Source organism: Nanorana parkeri, unplaced genomic scaffold, assembly GCF_000935625.1.
Source record: "Nanorana parkeri isolate BGI_ZX_2015 unplaced genomic scaffold, ASM93562v1 scaffold311, whole genome shotgun sequence".
NCBI lineage: Eukaryota > Metazoa > Chordata > Amphibia > Anura > Dicroglossidae > Nanorana > Nanorana parkeri.
In genome coordinates, this window is record NW_017306579.1 from 522,101 (window position 1) to 537,045 (window position 14,945).

Consider the following 14,945-nt stretch of genomic DNA (forward strand, 5'->3'; position numbering starts at 1 on the left):
TCTCTCCCTCTCTCTCCCTCTCTCTCCCTCTCTCTACCTCCCTCTCTCCCTCTCTCATTTTTATATTGTTCAAGCTACATTGTCCCTCACATATCAATGCTAAAAATGCTATTTCCAAAATGGCACCAAACAGATTTAGGCATGCCCTAAAAAATAGCAGGTGAGATTGGAAAATCTGAATCTATTTAGTCGGGGAAATAACATTTCATAGTACTGTCATTTAATACAGTATGTCAAGTCCATTATCCTTTTTATTTTTAGCAATCCCCAAAAAAAGAAATAAAACTTGACATTTAGGAGTACCATAATGCAAGGTAAAATTCTTGTCCTGTGCAGTGCTCTAGATGGCAGCAAAGACTAATTCCTAACCTTGGTTGAAGCTGTTCTACACATCCAAACGTTGGCAGTGAATTTTTCTATCCCTTCTTGCACAAGCTGTAAGATGGTACCTGGAAAGTCGTTGTGGCTGTCATACATTATGAAAGTAGCATGTCATGCCTCTTACTGCACTTATTAGAGCTCATGTCTATAAAAAATAATAGATACATAATATGGAAAAAAAGTTGTGTACACCTGTCTGTCACACCTTTATGAGTTTGTTGGATATCCTATTCTAAAACCATGGGCATTAATATGAAGTTGATCCCCCTCTGCAGTTTTAACAGCCTCCCGTGTTCTGGGAAGGCCTAACGTTTTTGGTCTATGGGAATTTGAGCCCATTTAGCTAACAAGAGCATTTATGTGGTCAGGTGCTGTCCTGATGATGGACAAAAGACCTGGCTCACAGTCATCATTTCAGTTCATCCCAAAGGTGTTCAGCAGGGTTGAGATCAGGACTGTGTGCACACCAGTCAAGTTCCTCCTCATCAAACTCCTTAAACCATGTCTTCATGGACCGGGCTTACTGCACCTGAACCATATAATTTAGTGTTTTTTTCATATAATTCAACTTTATAATATAGAATAACTGTTATTGGTATTTAATAGCACCAACAATTTTACGCATTGCACATTCACATTAGTCCCTGCTCTCAAGAAGCTTACAGGTAAACGCTACTAACAATTAATGACGAGAAAATTCTAACACATTTAGCACTACTGCAGGATATTGTTGGAAAAGAGATTGGTCTTAGTATAATATTCTCACTCGGTATACGGGATATGGTAAAACCAAGAATCATCTAAATGAGACATTGATGAGTGGATATTCTCCTGCTCTATTTAAATACAACCAAAAGGAAAGAGAAGACTAATCGCCTGAAGTTTATATTATGCATTAAAATTGCAGTATCATAGGAGATTGATTGCTAAACTGCACTACTGGAAATCTCCTATGTAGCAGCTCACATTAAAACAAAATAAAACAAACAAATAGATCAATCTCATGTGATTTTTATAGTGCAACTAAGCAGCTAAAATTCAGCCATGAAGCACTAACCTAAAGACAATATGGAAAGTGAAGAGGCAGAGTATAAAGCTGGACATAAGCCTACAGATTATATGCAGATTTGCTATGGTCAGATGGAAAAAGTGCAACATATTCCTCCATCTACGCTAAACTGTGTCGATGGAGGAATCTCCCACTGGGCCAAGCTTCAGTATCTTGCTAGTCGGCTGGCTCTCAAAACATCTGAACAATCCGATTGGATGCATTGTTCAGGTGTTTTGAGAGGCAGCGGGGCCCACTAGCAAGCTACTGAAGCTTGGCCCAGTGGGAGATTTCTCCATCCACACAGTTTAGCGTATTTGAAGGAATCTGTTGCACTTTTTCCATCTGACCATAGAAAATCTGCAGATAAACTATAGGTGTATGGCCAGCTTAACTGTGTTATGATAGATAGATAGATAGATAGATAGATAGATAGATAGATAGATAGATAGATAAAATAAATACTACTTTGAACATAAAACATTTTTAATTTCTGCCAACTTTTGATAACAAAATACAAATTTGCAGCCTTTGAAAGAGTTGAGAACACATATGAACTCTTGAAAATTGCTTATAATTCTATTTGTGAGTCCAATCATATAAAGATTAGGATTGAAACATATATCAATGGAAATACTATATAGCATTCCAAATAAATTTCAGCAATAGTAGTAAATCTTAAGCCTGTACAGTGACCTATTAATTGTATTATGAACTTCAAAGGTGTAAATGCATTAAAATACAAAACTCTAATGATTTTGGGGCATGCATACTTGTTCATAATAAATAGAGTCATGCTGTAATTAAGAGCAATGTCTTTCATTACACAGCACATACTGGTTTTCCTTGAAGACGTATATTCCCTATGCCCTTCACCTGCTTACTGACAAGTAATGACTGCATGATCATGTCTATAATATACTTTATTAAAACTTGTACAATATGTTGGGTATAAGCGAAAGAAAAATAACAGACCATCACTTTCTGCTTTAAGGGTGCTTTGCTCTGTTTTAAAGGTTTTTTGCTTTTTTTAAAAAAATTGTGGATAGATGTTGGAAGAACAAATACTATTGCCAAGATTTTATTGCGATGACCCTGTTGGGAAGATGTAATGATTAACACTACAGTGAAAAACAAAACAAAAAAGATAAAACTTTCTTCCCTATCCAAATCTTGGTTTAATCATTGCAGTTTGGCAGCTTAATTTTGAAGTGTAAGACAGTTTTTTTTTATTCTATAGTAATGTTTCTAAGAATTGTCAGCTCTCTGTCCTTATGCATCTGACTGCCTAACCTGTCGCTCCCACCACCATCTGAATTTAACATGGCATTCATAACAGGCTGCAGAGACTAAAGATATGTTCAGTTCCCCTACTTTGCTGTCCATTAAAAATAAGTGTAGCAACTGGTCAGATATACACTATATGCCAAAAGTATTGGGACACCCCTCCAAATCATTGGATTCAGGTGTTTTCCGTGAAATTTCCCTGCTACTAAATATTCCACGTTCAACAGTTAGTGGTATTATAACAAAGTGGAAGCACCTGGGAACAACAGCAACTCAGCCACGAAGTGGTAGACCACGTAAAATGACAGAGCCGGGTCAGCACATGCTGAAGCGCAGAGTGCGCAGAAGTCGCCAAATGTTTGCACAGCCAATAGCTACAGACCTCCAAACTTTGTGTGGCCTTCAGATTGGCACAACAACAGTGTGTAGAGACCTGCATGGAATGGGTTTTCATTGTCGAGCAGCTGCATCCAATCCTTACATCACGAAGTGCAATGCAAAGCGTCGGATACCGTGGTGTAAATCACACCGCCACTGGACTCTAGAGAAGTGGAATCGTGTTCTCTGGAGCAACGAATCACGCTTCTCTATCTGGCAATCTGATGGACGTGTCTGGGTTGGCGGTTGCAAGGAGAACAGTACTTGCCTGACTGCATTGTTCCAAGTGTAAAGAGGGAGGATTATGGTGGGGGGTTGCTTTACAGGGGTTGGGCTTGGCCCCTTAGTTCCAGTGAAGGGAACTCTTAAGGCATCAGCATACCAAGACATTTTGGACAATTTCATGCTCCCAACTTTGTGGGAACAGTTTAGGGATGGACCCTTCCTATTCCAACATGACTGCGCACAAGTGCACAAAGCAAAGTCCATAAAGACATGGATGAGCGAGTTTGGGGTAGAGGAACTTGACTGGCCTGCACAGAGTCCTGACCTCAACCACATAGAACACCTTTGGGATGAATTAGAGCAGAGATTGCGATCCTGGCCTTCTCGTCCAACATCAGTACCTGACCTCACAAATGCGCTTCTGGAAGAATGGTCAAACATTCCCATAGGCACACTCCTAAACCTTGTGGACAGCCTTCCCAGAAGAGTTGAAGCTGCTATAGCTGTAAAAAGTGGGCCAACTCAATATTGAACCGTTCGGACTAAGACTGGGATGCCATTAAAGTTCATGTGTCTGTAAAGGCAGGGTCCCAAGACTTTTGTCAAAATAGTGTATATATACACAGTGTATATATATATATATACACTGAGTGGCCAGATTATTATGACCACCTGACATTTGTAGGCAAAAATACTTCCCGGGACCCGCAGTGAATATCGGAGGACGTCACTTCCGCCGGCGACACGTCTCACTGACGCTGACACGCGAGGTCGGAGGTCGCTCGGCGGTCCGTCGTAAGTGCGAGTGGTCGCAAAGCAGGTAAGTCGGTAACCGAGGAATGTCTGTATCTATATATATATATCTATATGTATATAGTGTACAGGACACCGGGGCTGGGTCCTGGAAGGATGCTATATTTCCCCTCTGTTTGGACTGTGGTCCCTTTAAAGGATGAGACGGGGTTAACTCACCTGCTGGAGGAAGAGTGTGTTTAAAAGACAGGAAGTGGTAGCTAGCAGGTGAGGAGTAGTGTGGAGGAGGTTGGAGAGTGGGGATCTGTGTACTGCTGTGAGCTTGAATGTCAGTAATCTTGCTGGAAATCTGTAGACTGGGAAAGTTACCCTTGAAGTCTGGGACTGTTTAAACTGCGATTGCAGCTCTGAAATCTTCATGCCGGTGAGACTGTTCTTTTGTGTTGTACTGAAGAGTTGCTGTTTGAGTTGGCCAGCTGGTCAGTGAAGATGAACTGTTTTGTTATTTTGCTGCTGTGAAGCTATTTAAGTTAATAAACTTTACTTTATTTGCAAAACCTGTGTCCTGCGATCCTGCTGGATTCCCCTAACATTACAATAGATATATATATATCTATCTATATATATATACACACACAGTATATACATTGCTTGTACAAGTAATTTTTGGACATCCAATAGGAGTCCAAAAGCAATGTAACTCATGCGTAGTGATGGGCTCCATGTTCGAGCCGAACGTGAGTTCGATTCGAACATCGACAGTTCGTGTGTTCGGCAAACACACAAACTTGCAGGGCGTTTGGCAGGCTATTCGCCCACCAAGTAGTGATGGGCTCGGGCGTGTTCGCTGCTCCACGTGCCGAGCCTGCCAGGAAGCTGACAGCGCCACAGCGCCAATCACAGGCATGGAGACATTTCCCGATCTCTGCAGCTGCGGACCGGGAAAATGTCTAAGTACCCGTGATTGGCGCTGCGGCGCTGTCAGCTTCCTGGCGGGCTCTGCGCGTGGAGCTGCAAACACGCCCAAGCCCATCACTACCGCCAAGCACCCTGCACAAGGCACTTTGCCTTGTGAGCCCTCATTGGCTAAAGCTTTGCATCTGACCACAGGTCAGGTGCAAGACTTTGCCCAATCAGGGCACAGGGAACTGTGAGAGCCATGATTGGGCAAAGTCATGATGAAAGCCAAGTTGCCGCCATCTGTCAAAATGCCATTCTGCGTCAGGTGTTCTTAGCTGCGACGTGACGTCGCTTTCTATTTATTTTTAATTGTTTTATTTTGTATTTTGTCGAGACGTCGTCGTCGTGGACAATGCTGGACATCATGATTGATGCTGGATTACATCGGTGGATCCATTTTTTTCTTTTTTTAAAAAAAATAAAAGACTTGTCAAAAATTATTTTTTTCAAATAAACGATTTTTTCAAAAGTGTGGCCTCATTTGTAAAACTTTTATTTAACCCTTTCGTGAATGGGTAAGGGTACAAGTACCCCTTACTCATTCACAAGGGGGGGCGCATCTGGGTGCCCCTATATTAAATGGGTACCCTGATGTAAATAAGCCCCCTGCCCGCACAACCAACGCCCCAGGGCCTGTGGGGAAGAGGCCCTTGTCCCCATTAGCAGGGGACAAGGTGCTTTTCTAGGGGCGACCCTGCAAAAGCACCCTCCCGGTGCATGTGGCCTGGTATCGCAGGGAGGGAGGAGCCGCTCACTCATCTCCTCCCTTTTCTGCCCTGCCAGACCTGTGCTCATGCGTCTGATATGGAATTTTAGGGAGGACCCCATGTTTTTTGCCCCCCATTTTTGGGGATGGAGTGCCTCCTTAAAATTCCTATCAGACCTTAAGGGCCTGGTATGATTTTTGCCCATAGGAATGCATTGCTAGATTCCTATTGGTTATTTCAATTTGCAATAACCAATAGTAAACTAGCATTGTACCCGCCCTCTGCTGATGGACCTGATGGAGAACTGCAGCAGAGGGCGGGTACAATGCTAGTTTACTATTGGCTATTGCAAATTGAAATAGCCAATAGGAATCTAGCAATGCATTCCTATGGGGCAAGTTTTTTTTTTCTTTTCTATTCTGACACGGCTCCGCGTCAGAATAAATAAAAAGGAAGAAGCAGTGTTTCTCTCCTGGGCGGCCATGAGCGGGAGAATCCCGGAGCGTCCGGGAGAGTTTGCTGTCTGGAGATCAGTGTCCCTGGTTAGCTTGTAACCAGGGACACTGATCTCTCTGCAAGTTGCCGAAGCCAGCCGTAAGATCACGGCTGGCTCCGCCCAGCTGTCAGAAGCATGCTGTCGGCCAGCCAATGGCCAGCTTCGGCTTTCAGCGCGGCTCAGCCGAGCTGAGGCAAATGCCTTCGGCTCGACTGAGCCGCTCGGCTAAGTTCGGGAGCTGTACGGGCTATTGTAAATAGCCCGTACAGCAGCCCTTCGGTTTTACTGAACCGAAGGGGTCCTGGGGCCGAAGCTAGCCAAAGGATCGGCCGAAGCCACGGCTAGATCCTTTGGCTGCTTCATGAATAGACCCCTAAATGTCTTTTGTTTCCTAAAAATGTTAGTACTAAAAGGTGACCTTCAATGACATCCCATGTTGGGAACAGTATTGAGTAAATTCAATGTAAAATCAAGCAAATTGACAATATTTTATTTGCCTGAATATACACATGCAAATGTGCCCAACCTGCAGAGCATCAAATAACTCATCAGTCACAATTGCATTGAATCCTAACCTGCATGATTCTCAGCAGATGCTCCACAAAATCTCACCTTACTTTCTGTTTCTCTGTTCCATGGTGAACAGTTTTGCGTTTAGTGACACAAAGCTTCTTGAAGTTTTCCTCCTTTTTACAAATCAATTACATGACTGCAATTACCATGATTTGTATAGTACATCTGTACTACAAACCACAGCAGGACAGTTTTCTTCACTGACAGTTCAAGATTTATATATTTGATTTTGCATTTGGAAGTAACACAAAGTATTCATTCCAATTAAACTATGCAAGCACAGATTTCTAGTGCTGACCTTTTTCAAATCAAGTCAAAATAACTGGAGAAAAAAGAGCATGTGCAGCTGCTAACTGACGGGGCTACCATTCATCATTTTATTTTTTTTGAAACAATGTAAAAACAGCTGTTAACTGGGATCATCATGCTATCTCAAACTTACTGTAAAGTGTATGTCTAGGCAAAACAAAGAAAAGAGCATATTCAGTACATCCTGGCAATACGTTCACATTCCCTATGTTTTATCCCTTTTGCTGCAAGAACAAAAAACACATGTTGATCTGCAAGAGATTCAGTATGCTTCCATCTTTCTGTTTGGGCTGACACACGGTGCCTTTGGTACACTAAACCTTAACCAGCATTTTAAGTGCTGGCTGCTTGATTTACAGAACCCAAATACCCTCCAACTTCACTGTCCCACTTCACAGACATACATTGAATTTTGTCCCAGAAAATCAATGCTGCTGTCTTGACTTTTTATAGCCAGCCTACACATTGTAGGTGTGTGTATGGAAAGGGCTCTTGGGAGATTTAGATCTGAGGGCCTGCCTACTTCAACAAGAACTGAGTTCCCAGCTGACTTAAAGTGACATTAAACTCTCAGATTTTTTAACATAAAACAATACTGTAATGTGTGCCTTACTGTAATCCATGGTTGTTTCCCTTCTCTTTGCTGCTCTTCCTTTTAAATCTGTATCTCTTCTCATGCTGGGCAGAACTTCTGTTTTGCAGCAGACTGCCTTGTCTCTGGAATGGATACATGGTGTCTGTGTGTTGGTTTGAAACCTGAGCAGGCACTACAGGAAGAGGCCCTGAGCTGCAAAGGGAAGTTCTCCCCAAGCATGAGAAGAGATACGGATTTAAAAGGAAGAGCAGCAAAGAGAAGGGAAACAACCATGGATTACAGTAAGGCACACATTACACTATTGTTTTATGTTTAAAAATCTGAGGGTTTAATGTCACTTTAAGTTAAGGTCCACTTTTAAAATAACTCTCTGATTAATTACTGAATATTTAATCTTATTATCTAACCTGCAAGAACAGGAGTAATTGCTAAGGTCTAACAAGAGAGTCTAACCAGACAGGCTATGGTGAGGAAGGTTAGAAGAACCAAAAAGCCTTTATTAACCTGAAACTACAGATACTCTACACTGCATTGATGATGGGCAGCAGGAAAGGTTTAGTGGAGGAAGGCTAAAATAACCAAAAAGCCTTTATTAACCCAAAGCTACAGATACCCTACACTGCATTAAAGATGGGCGGCAAGTCTGAAAGGTTTATTGCCGTATAACTATTTGGTTATGTTTTAATAGAGGCCTATACAATACACAAAAAGTGGGATTTAGTAGCACAAGAGAGACAGTGCCTCCAAACGAGGAACAGTAGGGAGCTATAAAAAAAATCAGAAATAAAAATATGAAATAGGTTCCAACCTTCCCCCACTGTATACAAAACCAAAAAAGTTTGTGTTCAAAGCACTTCGGTTTTACTGAACCGAAGGGGTCCTGGGGCCGAAGCTAGCCAAAGGATCGGCCGAAGCCACGGCTAGATCCTTTGGCTGCTTCATGAATAGACCCCTAAATGTCTTTTGTTTCCTAAAAATGTTAGTACTAAAAGGTGACCTTCAATGACATCCCATGTTGGGAACAGTATTGAGTAAATTCAATGTAAAATCAAGCAAATTGACAATATTTTATTTGCCTGAATATACACATGCAAATGTGCCCAACCTGCAGAGCATCAAATAACTCATCAGTCACAATTGCATTGAATCCTAACCTGCATGATTCTCAGCAGATGCTCCACAAAATCTCACCTTACTTTCTGTTTCTCTGTTCCATGGTGAACAGTTTTGCGTTTAGTGACACAAAGCTTCTTGAAGTTTTCCTCCTTTTTACAAATCAATTACATGACTGCAATTACCATGATTTGTATAGTACATCTGTACTACAAACCACAGCAGGACAGTTTTCTTCACTGACAGTTCAAGATTTATATATTTGATTTTGCATTTGGAAGTAACACAAAGTATTCATTCCAATTAAACTATGCAAGCACAGATTTCTAGTGCTGACCTTTTTCAAATCAAGTCAAAATAACTGGAGAAAAAAGAGCATGTGCAGCTGCTAACTGACGGGGCTACCATTCATCATTTTATTTTTTTTGAAACAATGTAAAAACAGCTGTTAACTGGGATCATCATGCTATCTCAAACTTACTGTAAAGTGTATGTCTAGGCAAAACAAAGAAAAGAGCATATTCAGTACATCCTGGCAATACGTTCACATTCCCTATGTTTTATCCCTTTTGCTGCAAGAACAAAAAACACATGTTGATCTGCAAGAGATTCAGTATGCTTCCATCTTTCTGTTTGGGCTGACACACGGTGCCTTTGGTACACTAAACCTTAACCAGCATTTTAAGTGCTGGCTGCTTGATTTACAGAACCCAAATACCCTCCAACTTCACTGTCCCACTTCACAGACATACATTGAATTTTGTCCCAGAAAATCAATGCTGCTGTCTTGACTTTTTATAGCCAGCCTCCACATTGTAGGTGTGTGTATGGAAAGGGCTCTTGGGAGATTTAGATCTGAGGGCCTGCCTACTTCAACAAGAACTGAGTTCCCAGCTGACTTAAAGTGACATTAAACTCTCAGATTTTTTAACATAAAACAATACTGTAATGTGTGCCTTACTGTAATCCATGGTTGTTTCCCTTCTCTTTGCTGCTCTTCCTTTTAAATCTGTATCTCTTCTCATGCTGGGCAGAACTTCTGTTTTGCAGCAGACTGCCTTGTCTCTGGAATGGATACATGGTGTCTGTGTGTTGGTTTGAAACCTGAGCAGGCACTACAGGAAGAGGCCCTGAGCTGCAAAGGGAAGTTCTCCCCAAGCATGAGAAGAGATACGGATTTAAAAGGAAGAGCAGCAAAGAGAAGGGAAACAACCATGGATTACAGTAAGGCACACATTACACTATTGTTTTATGTTTAAAAATCTGAGGGTTTAATGTCACTTTAAGTTAAATTATTTAGCCTGGCAATTATGTTACAAGAAGTAATACAAGCTGTTTCTTGCTACAGGGACAAAAGAAAAATAGATTGCTCGGATATGCAGTTGGGAGGGAAAGGAAGGTTTGGTGTTAAATATGTTAACATCTATTTAGAATAGCACCACAACACACAATTAAAGTGGAGAGCAAAGCACGCCCATGCTGCTGCTCCCCACAACACACATTCCATGCTTTGCGGTGAGCTACTTTTAAAAAGGTCCAGGTGCTGTTTTTCTCTGTGACTTGGCAGTCCATTCTAAATTAATGGGGTCCATTACTGAAAATGTATGTAAGTAAGCTAGATACCATACGTTAAAGTGCATGTGGTAAGGCACTGCAACAGGCTTCAAAAGTCTGAAGGGGCCCTAATTTGTTTAATTATTATTATTAACCAGTTGACATCCACGGTGTTAAACCCCCTTCCCATCCAGGCCATTTTTCAGTATTCAGCGCTGCGGTACTTTGACTGACATTTATTCTGTCATACAGCGCTGTACTGAAATGAATTTTATACCCTTTTTTGGGGACAGATAGAGCTTTCTTTTGGTGGTATTTATTCACCACTGGGGTTTTTATTTTTTTACTATATTAAGGAAAAATTACCGAAATTTAAAAAAAAAAACAGTTTCCCCTATATTAAATGATAAAACATTTATTATTACCCAATTTTTTGGTAAAATATAAAAGATGGGGTCACGTCGGGTAAAAAGACACTAAACATGTCAAGCCTTAAAATTGCGTGCGCGCGCGAAACCTCAAAAAACGATAATACCCAAAATTGGCCATAGGCGACGCTTTAAAAGCTGTTACCGCTCATCAGTTTAGTGTTATCAGTGATTGATGGCCCTAAAATGATTGCTCTCACTGCGACGTTCGCGGCGATATGTAACATGTGTAGCGCAATTGTAATTTTTGCGCGCTGGGGCACCGGACGCGTATTTACGTTTATAGGCGCGTAAACGTGGGGGTGGGGGAGTTAAACATTTTGGGGGGGTTTTTTCCCCTTTTTTTATATGTGACTTTTATTTTATTTTACTTTTTTATATGTTACTTTTATTTTTTTTTATTTATATTTATTTTTTTGCACTTATTGTTATTGCTATTATATAGGGGGATAACAATCCCCCTATATAATAGCAAAGGCACACTGACAGGTCCTCTTTATGGAGACATTAGGGGTCTCTAGGACCCCTAATATCACCTGTGGACCCCAAAAGAAGCTGATGAAGCAGAGATCTGCTTCATCAGCTTCTTCTCTCTGGCTATAGCAGCCAGATGACTGACAGGTGAATGCGGAAGTGATGTGAATGCGGACGCGAACGAGCACATATAGACGATCAGCGGGCTATGGAGCCGCTGATCGCCTATATGTGAAACACCCGGTAACGGGTGTGTGCAATGGTCGGGTCTATTCTGTCCGTGCGTGCCCGCTAGGGGGCGTGCGAGCAGAAAAAAAATGCCGTCTGGAGACGGCAACCCGCCAATGCTGCAGTGCCGTCCGTCCGTTTTTTTACAACGGGCAGACGGCAAGAGGTTAAACTGCATATGAAATAAATCATTCTATGTAAATATGTAAATATTCTATGTAAATATTTGTATGTAAATAATGTTAGATAACGGTAATTCTGTATATGGTAACTGTATTTTCTCTATATAATTTGTAACTATGTACATGTCTATACATGGGGCAGCCATATTTGTTCATAACATATGAAGGCATCACTTCCCGCTTATTTGTGTCGTTCACTGGTTGTGCCTTGCTGTTTCCCTCTACCAAAGCAAGTCTAACAGACAGGTTTGTCTGGCTAAAAACAACACACTTTTTAGGAACTCAACACAGAAAAGCATGCTAAAGGGAAAATGTCTTGTTGACAAAAGCAAGCTGGACTCAATGGTGGCCAAGATTTTTATCCAAGCATGGGCAGTATAGGCACTACCAGTTACAATTGCCATCCATTTAATCAGGTTCACTCATCTCTTTTCAATGTAGTGTATAGTAAGTGGGATATAGTCAATAACGGCAAAGAAAGAAAACCACACTTATACATCTTATAAATCTAATCCTAATGTTAATGATCTGTTTGTGCCATATCTGTTGTTCTTTTAATATGCCATTAACATATGTGCTGCACTCACATTAAAGTAAAACAATACATACTCACTTAAAGGTTCCCTGGCCTTGACTATGCCGACAGTGCTACCTTGTGGGGCATCCTCTGCAATTACAAACACGTAGCGTGATTTCTCAAATACTGCGGGTGCCAATGCAGTCTTCTGAATTTTAACAGTGACCGATGCATTCACCGAAGATGTACGACCGGCCTGATCGCGAGCACACACGAAGAAGGTCACTTGTGAATCTTCTAAATTATTGAGAGCAGAGATCAAATAGATAATTCCTAAATATATTAAAAAAAACACACATGGTTACATATTGTGCAGACAGCCCAACCTTCGCCAAATCAAACGCCAAACTGTATACCGCATATGCCTGTGCTAGGCCAATTATCTATCTGTCCTCTCAAATTTCAATACATGGTACATTTGTACATTAGTTCAATTAGTATATTTTTAGTACAATATACAGCATATAATACGTACACTTTATTTTTCATTTCTGCTAGATTATAGGTGAAGAGAGAGAGCACTTTCTGATAGAATGTGAGTTTTCCAGTTTAAATGAACCATTGTCCTAGCATATGCCAAACCCCACCTATCATGATAAAAACAAGGATAAGTCCCCTCCTACTACTTGATTATGCTAATGTGGAAGAAACTGTAATGCAATTGTATGCTATACTGATTGTGCATCATGTGCTATTTTATTGTTTTATTGTACTTTGGAAAATTAATAAAATACTTTGAAAGTTAAAAACAAGGATACGCTCGGCCTTCCAAGGCTTCGTTCGCATCTGTGCAATGGAACATCACACGTGCGTTGCAGCACATTTTTACATGCATTACTGTGCATTGGCTTGGGTAGACCATTCAGTTGAATGGGCTGCCTACCACACCCAAATTGCACAAGAGTAGTGCATGCTCCCTTTTTTAGATCGCATCGCACCACAATGCATGGTAATAAGTTGCCATGTGTTGTGGTGCGATACAACACATATGCAATGGCTAGGTGTATTGGGATGCCATTAAGAAATAATGGCACCGCAGAGCAGCAAACACTGTCACACGCAATCTCATGCAATGCGGGAACTCATACGGGAGGGTACGGGATCCCACACAGCATAGATGTGAGTGATGTAATATAAAAGCGCTCAGTCTTACATTTTGTGAGCATATATGGTCATAGAACACAGTGATAAACTCTGCATCCTTTGCAATCAATAGCTGTGCATACATTATACACAACTTATTCTGCACCCCCCAATTGTACCTCCATCCTTATTACAACTCATGCCCATCCTCTTTCTGTTTCTCCTTACTGTCAAGCTGTGTGTTGGCCTTAATAAGGTTTAATAACTGCCTACACCAACTGTATATATTTTTAAATCCTTTATTTCATAAAAATGCTAATTTGATGCAGGAAGACACAAAAGTAACAAATGTGGGCCAAGTATATTCAATATATAACAGATGCTCTATGTAGATCCCAGACAACGCCCTTATAATAGTTTGGGGTACACTGGTAATGTTTATGGAATTGTGTCAAGTATGAAATAACCTATTCAGTGCAAACCTTTTACTGCAAATTGGCTTTTACATGGGGGCTTCTTAGTCCCCTATGTGATATCAATAAAGTTAAGTTTAAAAAAAAAGTTTAAAAAAGGTACAAAAAATATGAAAGTCACATATAAAAAAAAGTCCCCCACCCCCACATACACACACAAACATGCGTCGGAGCGCCTACGTGTGCAATAATTCTAGGGCCATTAAGCATTGTTAACACTAAACTAATGAGCGGTAAAAGCTTTTAAAGCATCACCTGTGGCCAATTTTGGGTGTGGTAGTTTATTGCGATTTCACGGGCATGTACAATTTTAAAGCTTGACAAGTTCGGTATCTATTTACCCAACATGACCCCATCTTTAATATTTTACCAAAAATGTGGGTTTTAATAAATGTTTCATAACATAACGTAGGGAAAGCAGTTCTTTTTCAAAATCTTCAGTACTTTTTTGGTTAAATAGTAAAAAATAAAAAATAAACACCAGTGGTGATTAATACCACCAAAAGAAAACTCTATCTGTCCTTAAAAGATTGTACAAAATTAATTTCTGTACAGCGTTGCATGACTGAATAACTATCAGTCAAAATACTGCAGCGCTGAATGCTGAAAAATGGTCTGGACAGAAAGGGGGTGTAAACATCCCGGTCATCAAGTGTTAAAGAAATGTCTGAGCTAAAAATGGCACAAAATGAACTTTAACTGTCAGGACAAGTATGCAGATGACTTATACCAATGCAGTAATAGTTCAATTAACCTTTTAGCTATTGTTTAGCTATCTCTCCTTTGGGCCTAGTTCTAATATGCCAAGCCTTGTATATTGAGCCATAAAAGAAGGTGTGAATTCTCATTATAAGGATTTATAAGCAATTTTTAACTGGGTCAAATAAAATTACTACAAGATGCGCTTGTATAATTGTATTCAATTTGTTCATGTATTCAAGCAGCATTGGGATGCTGAATATAATTTCAGGTTTGTTGCCTGGGTCACTAAGAAGTCAAATTTCAATCAGACAGGAGGCAGATGGTCAAACATGGTTAGCAGTTTGTTACCTAACCTAACCTTAAAATCTAGTAGACAAATTATTTAAACATGTTTAAGGTGGAGTTTAACTGAGCAGGAT

General features: G+C 40.6%; 1 protein-coding gene across 1 annotated transcript in view; it reads right to left on the minus strand.

The window, feature by feature from the left end:
• Nucleotides 1–14,945, minus strand: part of DCHS2 (dachsous cadherin-related 2) — a 242,221-nt gene that overhangs the window by 49,217 nt on the left and 178,059 nt on the right. The window contains 1 exon segment of the mRNA XM_018557926.1: nt 12,305–12,541. Within this exon segment, the coding sequence (XP_018413428.1) occupies nt 12,305–12,541 (237 nt within the window).